Raw genomic sequence first — 23379 nt, 5'->3', positions numbered from 1 at the left:
AGGCTGTACAAGCCTCATTTCTGTGCTAAGTTAACTTTTAGAATTAAATAATTGAAATAGTTTATTAAAAAAAATAATATATCCCCCCCTCTCCCCTGAAACACTGCTCATAGACAAACTGAATGGAAGTTTGTATTTCTTTCAATCTGCTTTGCATGCAATTCCCCTGAAAGGAATCAGAAACAAAGATCTGGTTTGCACGTTTGGTTTTACTAAGTTGTACCACGTGAAACGCAACAACATTGTGCACCGGAGCATGGGGGTCTTCCTCCACTGCTCTGCTTGAATCTCTTGTCTTCAGTTCAAATGCACCTGGGCGAGTAACTTAGACCAGGTTTCCTGATTTCCGGTCTTGGCCTTTGCTGGGGACTATTGTGCTCTCTGAATTGTTCTGCTGAAACTGAAGTCTGCTCCCCCTCTGCGAGGAAGGAGGCGCATTGCTGTGCTGGTGATGGAAAAAAGAGGAGCCTGGGTAATGCCCCATGACCTCGCTGTACGTCGGGGGTGGTCCTTCCATCCTTCCGTTACTGCTGTAGTTGGTTGCACTTATGCCCGAATTGCTGCTTGGTGGGCAGGGGCCCCCATTGTACATCGAGATGTCTATCAAGTCGCTATCAAAAATGGTTCGGTTGGGTGGTGCCCTGACAGATTCCCGGTTGAGCTCCATCTGCTGTTCTGGGTCCCGGAGCTGCAGGGTGCATGGGCCTTGGTACGGCGGCGGTTCTTCCCCGTCAGAGAGCGAGATGGTCGGAGGAAGGTCAATCTCATGCTGCATGTAAGGGTAAGTGGGCTGGAAGCGACTGAAACGGTCCCGCTGCATAAAAGATGGGGCGGTAAACCTGTCCCTGGACCTTGGGGCATACATGATCTGAAATGGGAAGAGACAGACACGTGACTCCACATCTGAGCAAAGCACTGTGCGTGCTCTGTATTTATGAAAAAATGATAAAACAGAAAATACTTTGCCACCTATCTTAAAAGATTAAACCCAGCAGATACTGTGCACGTGTGCTCCCACACGCATGCATGTGAAAAGAGGTAGGAGTTGCAGGAAGGATCTAACACAAGATACTTGAGAACAGCTTCCCAAAGGAAGACCGAGACCTCACACAGCTCCTTCTGACATTGAAACATGCAGAGCCCAGAGAAAACAATTCTGCTTCTGTACACAGGAAACACTTTCTCTCTAGTCTTGATGATTAACCAGTTCTATGAAAATGTCCCAATACTGAATTTCAGCTGCAGTCTGAGCCTCCCCCTCCTACTCCGAGTTGATGTAATTCCCTACATCACCAAAGAATTCAGATGGTCATTTTAGTACATTTTGTAAAGGCCTGGCATATCTCACGCCTTCACTACCAGAGTGTATCAGGTGTCCTCCTCCCCCTCAGTTCTCAGCCAGAACTCAGCCTCCAGGGAGGACCTGCAAAGCTTCTGCACCGCGACTAGAAAAAATGTCCCTGTCACATTAAACCCTGGAGGTCAGGCTTTACAAGAGAAAGAGCTGAAGACACTCTGTGAGAAGCTATTGCTCCTCACTTGGTCTATCCCAGACACGCCAGCTTCTTAGATCTAGATCTACCAAACTGCTCTTCTCATTTTTGGGTCCAAGGAGGGACTTTAGCCCCTGACCCTCATAGAAGCAAGGATGATTCACTGTTTGACACAGGTGAGCTGGGCCACTTGGAGCAACACACCCACAAATCATCACTCAAACCAGGGATCTGTGCTAGCCAGAAGACAGGAGACACTGTTAATAGGATATGTGTAGTAAATCCAGGAAAATCACAGGGAGAGCGCAACTGGTCTCACAGATTCCACTGAATATTCAAATTACTGAGCCACTGCATGAGAGAGACACCACTTACCTGTGCATGCCTACTATGATACAGGGAGCTGCAGATGGAGATGAGGTGTCAGGTAGATGGAATCTTATTCTTTTAATGAAAAAGTCTTAAGCATTTATGAAACGGGAGTTAAGGCAGGCTCAGACATCTACATGAACCTGGCTGCTGGCCTACACTGAAAAAACTTTATATACTAAACAGACACATGTTTTTGAGAGGAGCCAAATATACTTAACAAGAAAGAGGAAAGCACATTGGTGAAGATAATAAGAAATCTGTGTGTACCTCTGAAGCACCCTGGCGCGAAACCGAGCTTTCTGAAGGCCACAAGCACCCTTCCTGGAATGCAGAAAAACACAACAAAAGAGAAAAATTAATAGATCACATCACCATCCTACCTCAAATACCACAACTTTTAGGAGCAGTCAGCTTCTAAGCACTGGCTGTCTCCACCTAGAGAAAGGAGATAAGTAATGTCCCACCCCTTGCTCTCCAAAACTTGAGCAAACGGCAGCTCGGCACCCAAGCAAGTCAAGCTTGGTCCATTTTGCAAGTGCCGAGAGGCCAGCCACAGCAGCCAGCCTCACAGGCTGTAAGGACGCAGCAAGCCGCTCGCAGCTCTGAGAGCATGGCAACATGCAGAGAGAACAGGAGACACTTCAGTGCTAGCGTGCTGAGCGGATGCCCTTTGCCTCCCAACCTGTGACACGTCACGTCAGCATGGTCGACAGGTCCGATGAAGCTGACCTGCCAGCCAGGATCCCGATCACACACCAGAGCAACGAAACCTGGCATCTGTAATCCCAGTGAAGTGACAGTCACCCTAAACCCAGGTATAATATTCTGGTCAAAACTGTCAGTTGCCCAATTCCCACCATAAACAGTAATTAAACAGCTGAGGTTTCAGCCACCAGTTCCCCTCTTCAACCACTTCCCCAAGCACCTTCTCAGGCCAAAGCATTTTCTCCCTCATGCCTTGAAAGGCTGTTATGACACTGTACCAGCACTCAGGGCAGAATAAATGGATAAAGAACAACATGTCAATAAGGGGAAACAGATTAAGATGTATCATTATTTTCCTTCTCAATTAATTGTTTGAAGTAGCAGTAACTACTGCAGTAGATTTATTTTACCAGAAAATTTCAAAGCTGAAAAGGACACATCAGAGCAGCTATAAAGCACAGAATTTCAATCTTGATGCAAAAAGAGAAAATCAAAACATCGTATGGTCATGACTATTTTCTTGGTGGAAATTCAAGTTTTATGATTTTCTAGACATAAGAACTTTCAAGAACAGGAAGGAAAATGCATACTGTCCCCAAAAGCATTACCCTGTGTAGACTACTTTGAAATCTTACTGTACTGCTTCTTCTCACCACAGCATCTTTCAACATATTTCAGATATAAAAATAGACCTAACTGGATGTGCATCATGACACTCAGAGACCAAAAGCCGTCTGTGATCTTGTCAGGAGAGTCCACCGCAGAGGAAAGCTGCTCTAAGAGGAATCTCCCACAGGATTCAGCTGTTAAGGGAAATGCCTTGAATAACAAAGCTGGTCAGTCACTTCTCTCCTGTAGCTTCAGAGAGCAGAGACAGAGGGAGGCTGACAATTGCAATTATTTACAACTTCCCTTCGCAAGTATGAATCTTAGATTTGTGTATTTCAATGCCTATGTAAGGTTTTGTCAACAGAAGAAATTGTAACTGTATAACTGTATATATATACATATATATACATACTGCCTTTCCGCCCCTCCATCACCCAGATGCCCTCATTTTGAAGTATCTGATGGTATATTTGCACAATCAAGTACAATCAGGTTCTCAGCAGCTGACCCAGCAGGCTCCAAGCCTGTTGCAATTAAGTAAAACATATTAGTCAAAGGTAAAGTGCTCAATTAACTGCCCGTGAACTACAGGCCATATACAGCGCAACAGCTGATTGCTGAGTGATGGTTTGAAAAGTACCAGTGCGTAGCTTTATGCTTAGCACAACTGTCTCAGTCTCTCATTTAGACTGTTCGGGCTCAGAAGAGAGGAAAAAATGCAAAATCAATGACCCAATCTAGAAAGAAATTCAATCTATTACTACCACTCATGTTGCTTAAATTCTCTTATGAAAGAGAGTTTCCAATGTGGAAGTGGAAACAATGACTCCCATCCTAGTGTCCATCTCTGCTAAGGCAGGAGAGGAAGAAGAGCTGAGGGAGATGGTGCAGTATACGCAGAGAAACTTCTCGAGCTGAGATGAAGCAGGACCTGCATGCTGACCACACGAGACCTGGTACCAGCACTGTCAAACAGAAACAACTTGCTGGAAGAGTGGAGCTGCCCGTTACTTCTACCGCTGATGCCTGAAGCCTAGTACAGTAAAAGATCCTGCCTGGAGGCGCTGCAGCTGCTACAGGGACCCCACAGACTGCAACCAGGGCGCTAGGATAGTCAGACCATGATGATGAGACGAAAGGAGCCCAAGGCTCTCCCCACTCTGGGATTACTACTCAAAGAGGTAGACAGCTTGAGACACAGCTGAACTCCAAGGTTGTGAGATCCTTAGGACGCAAAGATGTGTAACAACATGGCCTCTGTGGCGGTGTGTCCTACAGCCTACCTGTAGCTACTCCCTTCCCTAAGGTATCCTCTGGAGAGAGCGGCAGGCTGAATAAGGTGTTTGGCAGCAGCCAACCTCCAGTAAGATCTCTATCCCAGAAGCCAGAGGAACTCCCCAAGCAGGTGGCTGGGCAGCAAGTGCTCAGCATGCCCACGCTCGGAAAATACCAACCCCACCATGCATATGTGGTTGGTCCAGTGTCACAATACAGGGTTCTCTCATCACCACTAGAATAAGCCCTAACTGGTCCAATATAGGAACAGGCACTACATTCTTACTTTGTGCATGGACAAGTCTTAAAATGGACAGCAAGAGAGGCAAGGAGAAAGGGAAGAAGCTAGCAGGCAAGTGGGTGCACTGGTTTTGACTGGCATAGAGCTAATTTTTCTTTCTAGTAGCTAGTATGAGGCTGTGCTTTGGATTTGTGCTGGAAACAGTGCTGATAACACAGGGATGTTTTCGTTACTGCTCAGCAATGCTTACACAGAGCCAAGGCCTTTGCTGCTTCTCACACCACCCCACCAGCGAGGAGGCTGGGGGTGCACAAAGAGTTGGGAGGGGACACAGCCGGGACAGCTCACCCCAAATGACCAAAGGGATATCCCATACTATATGATGTCATGCTCAGCATATAAAGCTGGGGGAAGAAAGCGGCAGGGGAGGATACTCAAGAGTGATGCCATTTGTCTTCCCAAGTAATGGTTACGCATGATGGAGCCCTGCTTTCCTGGAGATGGCTGCACACCTGCCTGCCCATGAGAAGTGGTGAATGAATTCCTTGTTTTGCTTTGCCTCTGTGTGTGGCTTTTGCTTTACCTATTAAACTGTCTTTATCTCAACCCACGAGTTTTCACACTATTACTCTTCTGATTCTCTCCCCCATCCCACCGGTGGCAGGGGGCGGGGAGGGCGAGCGAGCAGCAGCATGTTGCTTAGTTGCTGGCTGGGGTTAAATCATGACACCGGCTTTCCTGCACTCAGCTATAGAGGCATCCCTGAATCCTTCTAGGACACAAACTTATTGTACAGTGACCTGCAATGACAAATACAAACATGTAGAGGGGCTTCCTAAACTTGAAGAGCAGAGCAGTACGACAACATGGGAAAGAGTACAGAGAGGAGGAAAAGAAACAGAGAGAGAGAGACAATGGACAACATGACAGTGCTTAATTATGAATGGCTCTATGGGGTTTACATTTATATGTATTTGAGGGATACAATTGAACAGGAAAATAATTTATGCTTAATATCACCCCTTATCTTTTTACATAGCACTTATTTCATCAGATGCCTCTGAGCCAGACGCAGTAGCTCGCTACTGAGCTGTGCAGCCCCGCCTCAGGGCTAGCCTGGGAACTGCCAGCTCAAAGGCAGGCTCCACTCACATCTGTCTGCAACCGCTTATTTAGATGTGCCCTTCTGCTAACATTCCAAGGCTAAGAGGAAACTTAGGAAATTAATAAAAAAATTAACATACTGAAGTGCTTTGCTGAATGGTGCACAGAATGGCATCCAAACAGGTGCCTGTCCCATCTTCCCAATTTTGGTCTTTTGAGCCATTCTGCCTTCCTGAAATCACTGCATCTACCACGGGAGACTTACTATCTAATCTTTCTCAGGTCTTCACATCAGGGAAATCCTCCCTCCCCTGCACTGGGTAGATATAACCTAATGCAAGGGTTGGTGCCCACCTACCCCACTATTCTTGGGGTGACGGCAAGGGGTTGAAAGGAGAAGAAAGGAAAAAACCTCAGTGTTGCAGAAGAAAAACATTGCCATGATTTTTTCCCCCCCCAAGACACAGATGTAAGAAATAACACGCTGAGACTGCCACAAACAATCTGGGGTGACTTACACTGAGGGAAAGTGCTACTTCTTGCTCTCTCCTTATCCTTCTGCATAGACCTTTAACTGACAGCTAAAACGTTTCCCTGTGCTCAGATCACTGAAAATCAGGTAAGAACAGACAGAGTTTGTATTTATATTCCCTCATGTTGTTTCTCCCTTTATTATTTAAAATACTAAAGTAGATTGGTCTAATGAGAAAAATCCCCTACTTTTGACTTCTTTTCACTCAGTGACATCTCACCCCACGAGCGAGATGATATCAGGCACAAGCAACACAGCTCAGCATGGCAGCTAACCAGTGGCCAGGCCTGGGCAAGCTTGCAGCCCCAGTACCACACCGCCTGGCAATGTGCCGACAGCCACTTCCAGTCTTGCAAATCCAGAGCCAGTAGTCCCGCTGGATGCCCCCTCACACCAAAAACCCAGGGATTTGTACAAGTAGTTCTCAGGTACGTGCAACCAATGCTAAACCTGAGCAAATGCAATTTACCCATTATTTTTTTGTGTGTGGGCAATGTATCATTTACCTGCTTCCTACAGGTTCTCAACAGCTAGCCACTTCAACTTGCTCCTTCTTAAACAGACTAAAGGTCTTCAGCTATGACCTTCAATACTTAAAAGTAACAAGGAGAGAAAGCTTATGCATTCATTTCCTATATTGCCTGGAGAAAAGAAGGCTCCGGGGAGATCTAATTGCAGCTTACCAGTACCTGAAGGGGCCTACAGGAAAGATGGTGAGGGACTGTTTATCAGGGAGTGTAGTGGCAGGACAAGGGGTAATGGGTTTAGGCTGAAGGAGGGTCGATTTAGATTAGATGTTAGAAAGAAATTCTATACGGTTAGAGTGGTGAGGCACTGGAACAGGTTGCCCAGAGAGGTTGTGGCTGCCCCCTCCCTGGAAGCGTTCAAGGCCAGGTTGGATGGGGCTTTGGGCAACGTGGTCTAGTGGAGGGTGTCCCTGCCCATGGCAGGGGGGTTGGAACTAGGTGATCTTTGAGGTCCCTTCCAACCCAAACCAATCTATGATTCATTTTTAACATTGTTAGGTTTTTGGAATGAAAAAGGATGAGTCTCCATGGTAAATCCTAGCTCCTATAAATAACACCAAAGCAAGAAAAATCTTAGGGATCCAGCTATGTCTTTTGCTGACCTTAGCCATTCCTGGCTTTCACGATAATTTGCAGAAATTAAATTTGTGATTAGATTTTGAAATAACACCATCATTTAATAAATCCAGCTGGGTGATTAGTTAATTATCTTATGGTGATGATTTTTAACTCAAGATTTAGAGCTTAGGAGACTGGATAAGCCTAAAATAATTTGCCTAATTTGTATTTTAGAAAGGTTAACAGTGTCCAGAATTAAACAGTTTAGGAAGATGACTTTTTGGGGCCATTTTTAAACACTGTGCTTCCTGGAGCACAGAGTGTCATCCAACGGCCTTGGCTGAGCATGAGCACATTGACAGACAGCACGAAAGAAATCTACTGGAAGAAGAACTTTTAACTTAGGATAAATTGCAGGTAAAAATTTATGCTCAGTAAGAAAAATTCCTCAAACTGTAATGAGGCAACACCACCTCTTTTCAGTTTCTGAGAATTAGAACTCCACCTGAAATTGTATTTCCTGAGAAACAAGAGTCAGGTTTTTTTACTTTCTGAAATGCATTACAGGTATTAGGAAGGTCCCTCTTTTCCCCCTCGAATAAACTCGGCTTTTTTTTTTCATATGTATATATATGATTTACACACAGAGATATACACACCTCTTTTGCAAATGAAGTTTCAGAGAGCAGTGTAGTTTCTGATGTTGGCCCTAGGTGGCAGTGATACATTACACCACATTAAAGCAGTGGCTTGCTCAAAATGCTCTGGGAAGGCACAGGGGCTCCTTCCTCCCTGCCTCTTCCTGGGTGATAGAGACCATCGCAGCACTTAAGACTGTAACATTTCCCCTGCCAGTTCTTACCTAATTTTCACTAATGTTGCTTGCCGAACACAGGCAACACAAAACTACTACATCATCCCCAACAGAATGGCAAGTATTCCAGCAGGATTGCTCTTCCCTTTAAAATCTGTGTTTCCCAAGGGTAGGAAAGGTTACACTGTCTGGCAGAGCAGTGCACGGTACCAAGGAAAAGTACTAGAGAGAGGTAATTATGGAGAGTGCCAAACCTCTCATTTGTAGTCCACCTCCCTACACTTACAGTGATTATTTCTGTTACTTAATGCTTTAAAACCTTTATTTCCCTAACTTCACAGCACTTTGCCACTTGGATGAAATGAAGATTGCTCAAAGTGAAGGAAATAAGTACTATTATCCTTCCCGCTTTATTTGGAGATGAAGCAAGTTGCCCAAGATGACACACTGAGTCAGGAGCCACTCGAAGCCAGTGCTCCTTGCTTCTAGTCCTACCTGCAGATTTCCTAGATGATCCTGCCCTTATTAAAGATGTTCTGACTTTATTGTGGTAGACTTCAAAGAGCAGCAACCAGCACACACTGTCCCTCCCGGCAGCACGCCCTGAGGAGAGGCAAGCCCATGTCCCTCACGCAGGCGGCAGGAGACCTGCACTGCATGCATCCAGCTCCTGCCAAGTGATGCTTGGTGCGAAGGAAAAGGTTTGGCAAAGCAGGGCGGCCTACAGCACTCACATTCTCCTCCCAGCTATAGACTGGGTTCTTGTTCCCACTGGGATCAAGTGAGAAAGTGAAAATGAGTGGGCCAGGGATGCCAGCAGGGAACAGAAGGAATAATGCTAACACCAGTAGGGAATAATTTAAAAGGCCAAGAGGCAAGACCAACATTTGAAATCACTGACAAATCCCTGGAGCCGTCAATGTTACTGAGTATTTTCTGTCACCCTCCTGATGTTCCCCTTTTATTCTGAAATAGCTGTTCCAAGAAGGAGGGCAGTATTTTTACAGCTGTGCCTCTAGAGCTTGGCATTTGAGATGGGCATCATCACTGTAGGTCCTAACACAAGCTGACTAGCCCTTGCAGCAATGCTGCCCTTGGTGCTGGGAGGCAGAGGCTGCTCGGGGCGAGCGTCTTGTGTGATGGATGCAGGGACTTTGCCGCCAGGAGTGGGCCTGGGGCAGTCAGAGGGATCAGTACTCCAACATCCACTTCGTAAGAGAAAGAGATACAAAGACAGAAGCCACCAGGGTGGGGAGAAGGAATCAATTTAGGAACATCAGAAGCTCATTAAGTACCTCCCTGTAAGTCACTTAATCTCTTTTCTCTCAATGTCCCCCTGGAAATCACTGGTGATGACACTAAGAGTTAATCATCAGAAAGCAAGATTGATCTTGGTTTTATCCCAGCAAACAGCAGACAGCTGTGGCAGCCACTGGGCCACAGCTACCTACATTCCAACAGGATGGTTTTGGTTACCAGCAACACTGCCCTCCCAATACAATGTCAGTCCTGCCAAGGCACAGCCAGCAGTGCTGCAACGTGTACCTCCCCTGGGACACCAGACACGCATACCCTGCACACGGATGTGCCTTTCCAAGGCTGCCACACAGCTCTGCCCTGAAACCCCCCAGCACTGCCAGTAGCATCAGTTGCTCCCACGGGAGAGGTTGTGTCATCCTAGCAAAGCGGCCCTGGGTGTGCTCCTGGTATTCTTCACACCCTCTTCAGATGCTCTGCAAACCTGGGCTCACTCCAGCTGTGAAGCCAAGTACTACTGATGGATCAGCCAGCAAGGGGAAATGTTCAATATTTTATCCATCATGATACGGACCCTGTTCAGTACTGTGCACGCTCGCTTTGGGTTGTCACTCATGCCACCACTGTTGGCACTCAGCATCCTTCCACCTCTCAGTTACAACCCCAAAACTCGCCTTTCTGCTAATGTTAGAACAGACTTTGAATGCTTTAATATCCATGCCATGGGAGCGGAGGCAGCATCCTTGGCAGCACTGCTGCAGAAGCATCCAGCACTCCTGAGCACTCAAAGGTTGTCCTGCCCCTGCTGTGATCTGTTTAAGGCCTCAGCACACTAACCAAGGTAATAAAAACAAAGACCAGGGGAAAGATAGGAAGATGAGACTCCAGAGGGGCTGAAAAGAAAAAGATGAACTGGTGGTCACACACGAAAGCATATTTACAGAACAGGAACATAACAACTGCTTTTCAGCATCTACTTGTCAAAGAACAAGTTTTTTCTAGGATCAGTCCCTTTTCTGCCCTTCAAGCATTACTAACACTTGTGATTCCAGTAAAATTTCGTTTTTTTAATACTCTAATTTCTGGACTTGGAAGACAATGAGAAAGAATTTCAACTTCTGGGCATTTTTTTAAGGGTGGGGTTTTTTTGGTTTTTTTTTTTTTTTACATGAAGGAAATTCAGCCAAACAACAAAAACCCCACAAACACCTTTTATTTCATTATTTCAGAGGTCTGACCCCATGAGTTTTACAGGTGTGAGGCTGGCAATAAAGGCAGTAGATAAATTATCTATTCATTTCTGTTACGCTTTCTAGAAGAACCAGAATAAGAGATTATCTGTTCAATAGTTGGTCTTCCCGGGGCCAGAAATCTGTGCAATTCAGCTACAGCTCAGCTGTTGGAAGGCATGATTATCTAGAAATAGGATAGGCTTGAAGAGAATGAAAATTGAAGGTAACAAAAGGACAAAAAAAAAAAAGGCCTGTCTGAATAGGAAAGGCATGATTACGCATCTTGATACACCTCTGCTACCTCAGCTATGTAAAAGGGGGGGGTCACTTCATAGCTCACTACAGGAACTAGCCAACAGTCAGTTCATTTACTTTACCATTTTAAGAAATATGGCTGAACTTCCTCTGTTTCCATTCACTATTTCTCCATCAACAGAAGGCCTGAGTCAGAATGGTATTTTCTTCAGACATTAGTAGTTAATAAACGTTTAAACCTGTTTTCAGAGTCTATATACTATGAAAAAACCAAAAAACATTCCCTTGGAAGAGAATCCACTTATCGATAGCATTGGCACACAGAACAAGGTCTGCCTAGTTAAAAAATAAATACATTTTAAAAGTGTATAATCTAACCTGCATCTTCTTGCTCACACTATTTACCTTGTGCAACTCACTCCACCGTGGACAATGAGAACAGACTGGCTGTTTCCAGTTTCACATCACAGAGCAAATGCTTTAGTTTCCCTGACCCCCATGCACCACCCACTGCTTTTAAGGTTCACAGTGCAAACAGCGCACAACCAGTTTCTATCAGAATTTCCTTCTAACACCTGAGACAAATGAGTATTCAAACATATTTGACATCTGACCTCAGAGACCTCCAAAGTCCCATTCCCTACAAGTATGACCTCCTTTTAAGAACAACTTCAGCTGATTCCAGATCAGTAATAGTGATGACAAACCTATACCAGAGAGTTTTTGGAAGAATTCATAACTGGTTCTTGTCAATTGGTCATCGATTCCCACGAAGTGCTGACTTGGCTACGATTATCATTACTTATAAGGGTGCCATCAAACTCAAAGTAAGTTGGTGTTTTAAAAATTACTTAACAGCAGTTCTGGATACTAAAGCAGCTCCCAAGTCCCCACTACCAAATTGCACGTTCTTCTCACTAGAAGGTGATGTTTCCTCCCTCACGTCCAAGAGAGAAGGCACCACTTGCTCCGATAATAGACAATACTAACGAACCATACAAAGGAAATAATGGCTTACTTCATGCATTTGACAGCTTACTGCAGTTTTAAAAGATTTGTGAAGATGAAAATGCGCTTCATTTATCTCAAATTATTTCACTTTAGGTACTTGTAGCAATTACAGCTAACATTTTTTGGAAAGAAGTGTGGTTCTTGAATTACGGCATCCATTTCAAAGCAACATTCAAATTAATCTAGCTCATTTTTCCAGTCCTGAAGTCCACAAGGTTAAGGTTTGACAAGTTTCAGTTTTGTCTGTAACCAAATTAGAGCTAAATATTCCTGCGCTACTGAAGTGCTAGGGAACAAGGCAACCTCCCCTTAAGGAGACAGCTCCTTTCCTCCCCACGCAGCCTCCAAGGTAAGAGCTATTCACCCCAGCAAAACAGTGCAGATGATGTGCTAAGCAAGAGCTTTGGGAACCCCGCATTTGTCTTTCATCACGTTTTACAGCTGGCTTTCAGGAGGGAGCTGCCAGGACTGGCAGGGGTGCAGCTCCACAGCAGCCGCTCAGGTCTAGCCCTGGCATCCCTGCCTCCTCCCCGGCTACTACCCCCTCCCCTGCCCAGGCACCTTGCTCGCTGATCTGGCTGAAATCTAACTTACAGCTAGCATTAATCATTATGGGATCGCACCTTCCAGTTACAATTTTGCTGACAAAATTAAAGGAAGCTGTGAATCCAGCGCTGTTGCCAGGAATTCAATGCATCAAAAGGCTACCCTCACACGTGGTCCCTTGGCCATCGCGGTCAGCAAAGAGGCACTGAAAAGCACATCAGAAAGAGAACCTCCCTGCAACACCACAGGACACTGCGTGGCTTGGGGGGATGTCCCAAGGTCAGGGACACCCTGTGGTTAACCCTCACGAGGGAACAGTGCATCCCATCTGGCAAACTCCTGGCTCACAGGGCAAGTGGTGCCTATTTACTGTCAGGTTGACTAAAGACAGACTAACAAGTCTCCACTGAGATTTAGTCTTAAGCTCTGTAACAACACATCTTAACTACTCCAGGTCCTTGGAGGGATCATTTTCCTAATATTCTCTTGCTCTTTGAATGAAACAAACATTACATTTTCCTGGGCCCTTACTGGACCAGTGTTTTGGATCCAGCAAACAGTTACTGCAGCTTCACAAAACAGCAGTAGTGATAAAACTCCAGGATATTAGTAAATACATGAGAAGTCGCAACATGTATTTCAAATCTTCATACCCCAGGTGATCTCCATTCATTCCCCCTCCACTCCCCTTCAAATTACAACAGCAGCAAACAGGATGTCACATCTGAGTCGCCAAATGCAAAATGAAAATAGGCTACACAAAACATAACAGGGTCTAAAAATAACTGAAGACGGTATATCTTAAATTTATGTTCTCTTTTTTTTTTCCTCCTACTGACAAATACAACCTCAGCAAAAGGCCTAACTATAGGGAGTATTAAAAGTGACATCAGAAGTTTTTTCCAACAGTTGTCTGTACCAGAGCTCCTCAGGAGGCTTTGCTGCAGACCTATACAGCACAAGGAGAATTTGGTGCAAGGGGCTCATACTCACCGTCTGCAAAGTTTCTTCCTGTCTTCTGCTTTGGCTCTGTCGGTTGATAAAGGAGCGTGTCGAGAGTTTGTAATGGTTCAACAAGCAGATGATCACAACCACCATAACAGTTATAACCACAATTATAATGATGATTTGAACAAACTCCAGTTCAGCTAAAAGAAAAAAAAAAAAGGAAAATATGTCAATCACACATAGAATGTTATCCATCAAAGCAGTAATCTGTAAAACTCTCAGTATTTCATCAAGATTGATCTGCAGTAAGATGTTACTGATGTCCATTTCAAAGTTTTGTGAAGAAAACTGTGTTCAAAAAAGTATGAAAATTGTAATTTTTTTAAATTAACTAAATAGCACAAAAGCTACCTAAATCAAGTGGAAACCAAACTTCTCTCCCCCGCGACTGAATCTACACGCAATATGTAGGTTTTCAACTACTTACTTCTTTCCAACTAGAGTAAAATTAGCTTTTCTAGGACATTCCCATACAGTTAAAAATCTAAAAAGAGATCTGGTACTCTAAAACAAGTTATGTTCCACTATGGTTAAAAATGAAACTGGGACCTTGGCTGTTGCTAGAGATACAATTACAACGAACTGCAGAGCCCATCATCTTATCTGAAGTCCTGCCTATACCACAAATATTAAGTATATTTAGAAATGAGTCACTCTTGCACTCTTTCGGCTATACTGGAGCAGCAAGGATGAGCAACGTAAGGGGAGAAACTGCCCTCTGGAGTTACACAGTTGCTGATATTTCCATGGAAACTGCACTGCTCAAAGGGGATGCTCTCATCTTGAAAGACAACTCCAGCTAATGCGAGGAGGTCTTTGGTTGCTAGGCTGGGAGAAAAAGCAAAGAAGCAGTGCAAGTTGCTCAGTTTCAGCACTTTCCAAAAGTGGCACTACTTTTGGGCACCAAAACATCAACTTTGGGGATCCGATATTAAATTTCTGTCTTAGAAAGCCAATGAGGAAAGAAAGATAACAAAACATAAAAATTAAAAGACAAACCAAACACCAGAGAAAACAAGCTTTCACCTCCACTCTTCTCTCTTTCATTTGTAGTCACCCTCAGCCTTCCGGGTAACAGCAGTATATGCTTACGCAAACACACCACCACTATGAAGCAGAGCTAGAAAAATGCAGTTCACACAAAATCCAAAGTAACCTGTTGTGGAACTAAAGGAAAACCAAGGCTGTTCCATTATTCCAAGATCTCTTGCTAACAAAACCTCAGATTACAGGAGCTGCAAGTGCACCAGTGTCCACTGGAGGCTGGCATTGAGGTCCAGCTGTTTGTCACAAATTACCAGTGGGCACAGACATGCCACCATCTAAGTGCTGAGGTTCTGCGATCGTCTCAGTAGCAGTAACTAAACTGGTTTAAGGCTAAAGAAAGAGTAAAGGGCAACAACATATCTCTTACCATCTACTCATCATTAATACCACCAACGTTTTCAGAAAATTTGATTAGTCAGTGCTTTGCTCTGCTTTTGCTATCAATCTCATATGCAGTAATCTTTTTTTTTCTCCCTGCCTGCCCCTGTACCCGAAGTCACTGGAAGCAAACAGTGTCAGCACCAAAAGATTAAAAAGCAGGAAGCATAGAAATAATTAAAAAACAAACCCACCAAAAATCATGCTTAAGTAAAAAGTCAATTTTCCTTGGGTCAAAAGCACAGAATACAGACTTGACACAGTTGACAACTGCTGCAACTCACATTCTGCAGCTACTAATATCAAAGAGTTTCTTTACCCAAAACTTTTTTTTTTGGTCCATGTAATACTTTAGACTGGAAATTGAGAGCCTGTTGCTAAAGGGCAACATGCAAAACAAGCAATGTTGACTTAGGCTTTCCTAGAATGCAAAGATCACTGGAATGACATGTTACTTCTCTATCTGCCAAGGGCAGAGTCTTCTAAATTTATCAAGGCCCCAGCATTTCAGTGGCAGGGGACAGTACCTCTCCTTCAGAAATAAGGGATTAGGACTGCGAGCATTTCCCTTGGGGGGAATCATTTGGAAAGTGTTTGACTACAACATGGCTATACAATAAAAAGTGAAAACCACAGCACACAGGTGGGAGCACACAGGATGTTCCAAGTCTAGCTTTACATTGCAAACACTAAAACACACCAAAATGCCCTACTGATGTTCAAGAGGATTTCCTCGCTGGGAAGTGGAGGGAAAAGAAAGGGGAAGGCAATTTTTAATCTCTTCCTCCTCCTGACTGGCCCTCCTGCTATGCATTAGGTTATTAACAGGAAAAAGCGAAGAGACAAGAACAGCAGCAGTTCTTATTTACCGGCACTGCTCAAGGCAATTTGCAGAGTTTCTGACCTGCACGGGGTGACTCCGGCCCCACTGCCCCACACCTGCCAGGCACGAAGGGCCATCGCTGCCACTGCAGCATCGCCTTCCAGACCAGCATCTCCTTCTGCCCACTCTTCCTATAAATTAACTGGGAGAAAGACTGGAGAGGCAGCTTCAGGAAGAGAAGCAATTATGTTTTTACCCCCCCAAGTCTCTGTCAGTCACATAAATATTATTTCCTGCGTGTGAAGAAACAGGTATATAATAATTTGTTTCCTAGGACAGTATTTCTCATGGTAAATGCACAACCTGAAAGACACCACTAAATATCGAATGAAAGCACCTTCACAAAAAGTATGAAAAACAGAAATAATTTATGACCCTATCAACAATCACGCAAGCAAAAGCTCCTGGACCGCCACCCGAAATCCTGCTCCGCAGACACTCTCCCATGCCAGGAGAGCCTCCCCGGCGCCCCGCGGCTCTGCTAGGAGCGCTCTCCGAGCCGGCGGGGCTGCTAAGTCGGGTTTGGCTCCGGGAAACCCGGGGACCGAGCTCGCCGCAGCCCTACCCGTGCGGACACACCGGACGAACAAACGGGTACCTCTTTCCAACAACAGGTCTTTTAACCGCGCATCCTTCACCGCTGTCCTGTTAAGCCGCTCACTGGACATGCTCGCCTCCGGCGGACGGGGGGCTCAAGCCGCTCCGCCAGCCCCCCCGGCGGGCACCGCATCACCGGCTGCCCCGGGCTCCATCCAGCGAGGGGACACCGTCCTCGGGCCGCCCGCTCAGCCCTACGCGGGGACTGACAGGCAGCCTCCTGTCTGGCCGTCCCTCTCGCCGGCAGGGCCCGGCCCTCAGACCGCGGCTACCGACTACCAGGTGCCGCCGGCAGCGGGCAGCGCGCCGTGGAGCGGCGGCCCAGCGGGCGGGCAGGGCCAGCACCGGGCGGGCAGGGCCAGCACCGGGCGGGCAGGGCCAGCACCGGGCGGGCAGGGCCAGCACCGGGCGGGCAGGGCCAGCACCGGGCGGGCAGGGCCAGCACCGGGCGGGCAGGGCCAGCACCGGGCGGGCAGGGCCAGCACCGGGCGGGCAGGGCCAGCACCGGGCGGGCAGGGCCAGCACCGGGCGGGCAGGGCCAGCACCGGGCGGGCAGGGCCAGCACCGGGCGGGCAGGGCCAGCACCGGGCGGGCAGGGCCAGCACCGGGCGGGCAGGGCCAGCACCGGGCGGGCAGGGCCAGCACCGGGCGGGCAGGGCCAGCACCGGCCGCTCTCGCTCCCCCCCTCCCCGTGCCCCCCACCGCGCGTGTGCGCGCACGCACGGACACGAGAGACGCCTTTGGGCTCGTGACAGCAGAGTCCCGCCGGGCTCTGTCTGGAGGAAAACCAATTTAAAAAAAAAAATTTTTTTTGGAAAAAAAAAAATTAAAAAATTAACCGGCGAGAATAGAAAAAAAAAAAAAAAGGAAAGGAAAAAACCCCACGGCGCCCCGCTCCTCCCCGAGCCCCGCCGCGGGGCCTGAGAGGGCAGGAGGGAGGAAGGTGCGTAGCTTACCCGCGCCGCCGCCCCGCCGCTCTTTAAGCCCGGCCCGGCCCGGCCCGGCGGGCGCTCGGGACTCCCCGGCTCTTCCGCCTGCCCCGGCCCGCCGCGCCTGCGCCGCCGCCGCCGGCCCCGCCCCCTCGCACGTGCCCGCGCCCCGCCCCGCCGTCACGCGCCCGCGGGGAAGCCCGCACCGCGCGCCCGCCGTGGGCTGCCAGCCGCAGCGAGGAGCCGTGCCGGGGGCGGGGGGGAGGCAAGCAAAACCCCTTCCCGAGTTGTTTAACGACCCGGACGCCGCGTCCGTCCGGTCTCCGCCGACTTCAAAAGGCACCGGCAAGGAAATCCCAGCCCCGGCTGCCCGTCTCCTTCCCGCGCCGCGGGTACGCCACCAGCAAAACTGACCATAGAAACCTTGACGAGCTGCAACTCTCTTACGCAACGTTTTAGGGAGAGTCAGCGGGGTAAAATATTAGGGAGACGCATCCTGGCACGATACTGCAAAACTCTAACTACCGGCGGAAATAACGCCTATAACCTCAAGCGGTCCACACGCACAAGTTAGAAAGAAATTAGAAGGGGATGGGAAAGGAAAACCCCGGAGGTTTTGAGAGCTGGGCTCCAGTCGCAGGTGTGCTTCTTCAGCAAAACTCCCGGCTCCAGCCGCGGCTGCCTTGCCTTTAGCCGCGCTGCCTGCCCCGGCCCTGCCACCGAGCCAGCCTTCGGGCCTGGCCCTTTTGCAGGCAGATGGGTTCCCCCTCCCAGTCCCAACCCGGCTTCACAAAGCACCGCAGCGGAGGGTGATAGCAGGGACCTGAAGGGTGTTACCGCCTCTGCTGCTGCTCACAGGAGCAGCACAGCCCCGCCGGAGTCCCTGCCACGCCAGGAAGCCCGGTTAGCACCACGTCCCCCATTAGCACCACGTCCCCCATTAGCACCACGTCCCTCAGCTCCCGGGATGTTCCCCCTATACCTGCTTCACCAGCACGGCCAAGCCTTCCTCCTGTTCCTGGTTACTTCTCTGCATTATGGTGGCATGCCAAAGCACCGGGTAAGATCGTCGGTGTGTGTCTACGTGAGCAGGAAAAGAGTTCACGCTCTGGTCCGTGCTTAACAGGTCTTGGGAGCTGCTGAAGGCAGAGGAGCTGGGCTGCAGCGCTGGTGAGTCTCCGTGTCCTTCCAGCAGCCTGGCCAGCTCAGTGCAGCCCCATGCCAGCACTGCTCCCCCTCACAGCACAGCCACAACGGTCCAAGCCCCCAGGACATGCTCTAGAGTTGACCACAGACATAGACTCGCTGCTCCCCACACCTTTCAGATCGGCAAACCCCATGCACCAGTCTCAAAAAAAAAAAAAAAAAAAAAAAAGAAAAATCCCTTGACTCAAAGTCAAAGAGCAAAAGCCAGGAGGCTGAGAGGAGTGAGCCAGCTTGCGGTCCACCCGTCAGGCTTGCACTAGGAAGAGTCAGGGGGTTTAAAATATTAGGGAGACACACACACCCTGAGATATACATCCACTGCACACAGGAGGGCCCTCTCGTTTGGTTACAGGTTCTCCCCACTGTCCGGATTTATTAAACTGTTGTTGACATTTAGCTCAATGCTGCAAGGTCTAAAGTCCCAATCCAAACAGTACAGTCAAGCTGGGGGACAGTGATTGTAGACTGTAAATAAATATCCTTTGAGAGTTTCTAGAAGAGCAGAATGACTTTAAATTATATGTTGATGGAATGTTTCTGTGCGAGTGGAGTATTAACTGACTACAGCACCGTTACCAGCAGAGGGAAATAATTCAGTACAGATAGCAGACGTGGAGCACCTTCAAAACTACAATCTTATCGCCCCTTAGATTACTGTGAAAACAATTAATTCAACAGACCGGCCTTTTAAACATGGCTGTTGTATGGGCATGACCCGCTTTGTGTGTACAGAGTTGCTGCTGAGGCTGATTATCTTCCTGTTGCAAATTCTCCCTTGTCAAGGACTAAGTTTCTGACCAAAGATTGACCCACATATATCATTCCCAAACCTCATGTTTAAAATGAGAAGTTGGTTTCAGATAAGCATAGTTTATAAGCAGAAAACAAAATACAAATAATATACTAGTATCACTGCTGCTCTTTTACTTTGGTCTCCAATTGAAGCCTAGATGTTTAGTCTTTTCAGTTCCTGAAGAGCATTAACCTACAGCATAAAACAATTGCTTTGGCAAGACTGAGGATTTAGCACATGATACTTTACAGGCTTTACTCCCTCTCTAGCCCACTACTTCCCTACCTGCCAAAATTTATTAAATATTATTGTACAAGTGCAGGCACAATGACTGCAAAATGGTTACAGACTGCTGTATCCATAAGCAGCGCACCTGATAAGCGTCCTCAAAAACATCCTCGGAACGGTATTTGTCTCACTACCTATTTATTAAGAATTTATCATCAAGTTTTTAATGTGAATCAAGCCCTTTAGGGGCTGAACAACTGCATAGGGAGTGCTAGATAGCCCATAAAAGCTGCTTTGCCAACAAGGACGGGGGACCTGCTTCCCTCTGAAATGCCACTCCTGGTAAGAGGTTCCACCACGACCTCTGAGCAGGACGGCTGCTCTGGCAACAGGGTTGAAGCTCCCTAAGCAGGCTTTGGCACACTGAGTTGTAATACTCCTCCACAAGCCATTACAAGTCTAGCATATTAATAATAAAGCCAAGGGCTAATTAAACTTGGTAACATTTAGGTGAAATTTTATAAAGGACGTGTTTACTGATCTGTCTCCTCAGTCTTGACTGGGAAAACAAAAAACCTCATTCTGGAACCCACAAGAACAAAACCTGATTTTTTTGTTTTACTAATAGTAAAGATGTTAATCTCTTCAGTGTAAGAAAACACAGTCATGCTTTGGTGACCAAAACTGGACAGGTGCTGCTTTTTCAGTATGAGTTTTGCATTTCCGCTATTTAGCTCTTTTTTTCTCTGCTTCTCTGAAGATATTACTGTCTGTGGGCAGGCTTTTGGCCAGCCCTTACTCTGAAGGGTAAGAGAAAAACCACAGTCTTGAAACTGGACAATAAGGGGGTATTTCCTCCTGCCTGCAGCCAGCCCCTTGGGGTCGCTCACCTGGAGAACCTGGATGGCAGGGGTGTGCGTGGAGATGCTTCCCCCTCCCTACGCCGTGATACAGCTCAGAGCCACGCACACAACTTCAGCCCAGAAAACCATCTGAGACGGGCACAAATCTACAACCATTAACACTTCATGTAGGGCCACACGTCCTTACGTGCCTCTTCTACGTGGCACCACGATGGTCAAAGCCATGTTGGGGCAACGTGTGCCCATCACGGGGGAGCCATACTTTCAGCCCCCCGGGTGGGCAAGAGGGCCTGGACAGCAGCCTCGCAGGTTTTCGGGACTACCCGGATAATCACCGCCTGCTGCTGTCCCGGCCCCGTGTCAAACTAGTGGCCGTGGGGGCACAGCCCCGGCTCCTTCCTGCCATTCCTCTTGTGCCAGCCCCAGCATACACGCAGACGGCGACACAGCTGAGGCACAGATGAGCTGGACCAGGTCTCTGCTCATGTCAAATGAACGCTGACACCAACACAAAAGAAGTAGGCGGGTAATGGTCAGTGAGGGACAGAGAAGGAGACTTGGACCGTGCCCTTTTGGTAAGGGTCTGCAGCTAGGTGGGTTTCAAGCAACCACAGATGCACCTACTGAACGCTCCACACCCCCACCTCTCAAGCTGCCAACTCGTGGGGTGAACTTTCACCTTTTCAGTCAAATTTGGAGTTTATAGGTTAAGTTTATCAGAAAAAGATACTGAAGACTGATACTACCCCAAGGAAAGGAAAAGTGCTTTTCTCATTGGCAGTGAACTCAGGTAATTTATTTGCCAGCAGGTACGTATCTAGATGAATGATGTCGTTGTGTTTAACGTGATCAGGTGCAAGGAACAAGCAGGCGGGAGCAGCGTGACCCAACCCAAAAAAAGCAACTTTGGTGGAGGGATTTAACACAGGGCAGTGTTTAAGGCCTCTAAATTAACTTGCTGTTAAAGCTCTTCTTTACTCTGCATTAATAGTAAGGATTGTGAAATTGATTTCTCTCTCTTTTAAAAAAAAAAAAAATCACCATTTGCAATCTTCAGTTGAAGAGCTCCCTCCAAATCTTGTTTCCTAGAAAAACAAAGCAATCCTTCATGTGTATAGTTAGTTGCACAGCCTGCGTGGTCCATGTGCTGGCCATGCACGCGGTGGTTTGTTTTCCTGTGCTGGAAGGAGGGTTCAATCTGGGACACTGAATTATAACACGCTGTTTTAAAAGTAATCAGTTTCAGACCTGACTAGCCCTAGCTCTGTTTACACTGGCGAGTGAGAAAATCTAGTCATGAATTATCCCCACTGCAGTTCTATTAGTCCTCGCACGCCGGCTTGACACAGGCAATTTACAGTTGTCTCCTCCAGCAGGGTTAAATGGTACAGTGAGAATAATATGCCGGCCCTGTTTACCCTGGAGATTACGCTGCTGGTAACTTCGATGCTCCCATGCCACTGCTGAAAAACAGGTACAGAGTTTCCTAGTGCTGATGCATAAGGAATGAGAAACTTTGAGCAGGAGCAGGCAGCTGTAAATCTGAGGGTGATAAGCAGCCCAGGCAACTCAGACCATGAAAATATCCCTAACGGGACAAAGCAACTGGGTGGCTGAGAACCAAAATTTCTGGCAGGAACCCATTATGCTGAACACTGTTATCCAGTGGCTTCCACTTATTTTAATCATTGACTAAGTCAGTCCTCCATCTAGTTCTATTAAAAACTCGTGAACAAAATCAGCTGCACTGAAAATAGTGCAACCCCTTCCGTCCTTCATTTTGATCATATTCCATAGCTTTTGGCTTATTTTGAGCTGAAATCTAATCAGTGGTTGTAAAAACAAACCATTTAAGTAAGATAAGAGGCAAGAAAGGATCACAGTGGGTTTGTTTTTTTTTTAATTTCATTGTTATTCAGATTTCTCCCAGCAGTAATTGCAATTAGTACCTGGTACTGGACTCTGTGGAGTCTCAGTGGTTGCAGCATGACTATCCTGCTTAAGCTCCCTGTGGTTTCCAGGCAATTCTCAGCAAGTACAGGGAAGAATCATCCCTCATTATTATTTTTTTTTTTTAGCCCATTCAAACAGGAGCTAGAGGAGATGCACTAAGGACCACATTAAAAAGCTGAGAGATCACATCATGCATTATCCTACCATAGGAACAGATGAAAGTTAAATGAGAGACGGAATTAGCATGGGTGCTAGAATTTATGCATGTGCAAGAATCCACCTCCAACACAAAACTGAAAGCCCTGTTGTAGAAATACAGGTTGCTAAGTAAGCTATTAGCAGTATTTTACCCACAAAGGGGAACGTTCCTTCTTCCACTAAAGAACACTTCCGAGTTTCAGTGTCTCCTGCCAGGTGGATTATTCACTCCATAAATCTCAATTGCCAACAAACTCCCTGGCAGCCAGGAAAAGAAAACAATGGGCACTTGACTGCAGATTACCAGACTATCAAGATACTTTAGTGCGTTCTGACTAAGGTGTGTGGAAAGTCTTCAAAAAGCTGGACAGTGCAGAAACCTTTTAAGATCACAAGAAAACCCAGCAACCCTGATCTAAAAAAGAAACCTAAGGGCAAGACACAGAAGCGAGATAAGAAGGGAAAGCAGAACCAGGATTACAATAAGGTACTAAAAATACAAGTAGAATGTGAAGACTTGTATTTGATTTCTAGCACGAGTACAATCAGCTGATTTAGAGATACGAATGTCTGCCTCATTGATGGTGCTGTCTAGTACCTGAAAGTAAAGGATGAAGAGATGAATCTGGGAAAAGTACCCAAAGAGATGTCAAGGAGAAAGGGAATCAACATAATGCAAAATTTAAGGTCAGTGATGACAGCAGAAGAATGCTTGTAAAGAACTACAGTGCCCATATAAGCTAGTATTAACATTTAAAAGTAAGG

The 23379-nt window shown here is 46.8% G+C and overlaps 1 protein-coding gene across 4 annotated transcripts in view; it reads right to left on the bottom strand.

Annotated features, from left to right (window-relative positions):
• Positions 1-189: 189 nt before the first annotated feature.
• Positions 190-23379, bottom strand: part of LDLRAD4 (low density lipoprotein receptor class A domain containing 4) — a 285812-nt gene continuing 262622 nt past the window's right edge. Inside the window, exons 1-4 of one of the 4 annotated variants that reach the window (XM_075744508.1) lie at positions 17401-17539; positions 13525-13679; positions 2133-2186; positions 190-868 (exon numbers count right to left, since the gene is read on the bottom strand). In XM_075744508.1, the coding sequence (XP_075600623.1) occupies positions 326-868; positions 2133-2186; positions 13525-13629 (702 nt within the window). In that variant the 5' untranslated portion in view covers positions 13630-13679; positions 17401-17539 and the 3' untranslated portion in view covers positions 190-325. Of the gene's footprint in view, positions 869-2132; positions 2187-13524; positions 13680-15868; positions 16001-16445; positions 16790-17400; positions 17540-23379 lie in introns of those variants that run through there. The other 3 variants (XM_010312833.2, XM_075744507.1, XM_075744505.1) reach the window with 3 other exon arrangements.

This window comes from Balearica regulorum, chromosome 2 (assembly GCF_011004875.1).
Source record: "Balearica regulorum gibbericeps isolate bBalReg1 chromosome 2, bBalReg1.pri, whole genome shotgun sequence".
NCBI lineage: Eukaryota > Metazoa > Chordata > Aves > Gruiformes > Gruidae > Balearica > Balearica regulorum.
Note: the sequence above shows the minus strand (reverse complement) of the source record. Positions and strands in the feature narration are given on the sequence as shown.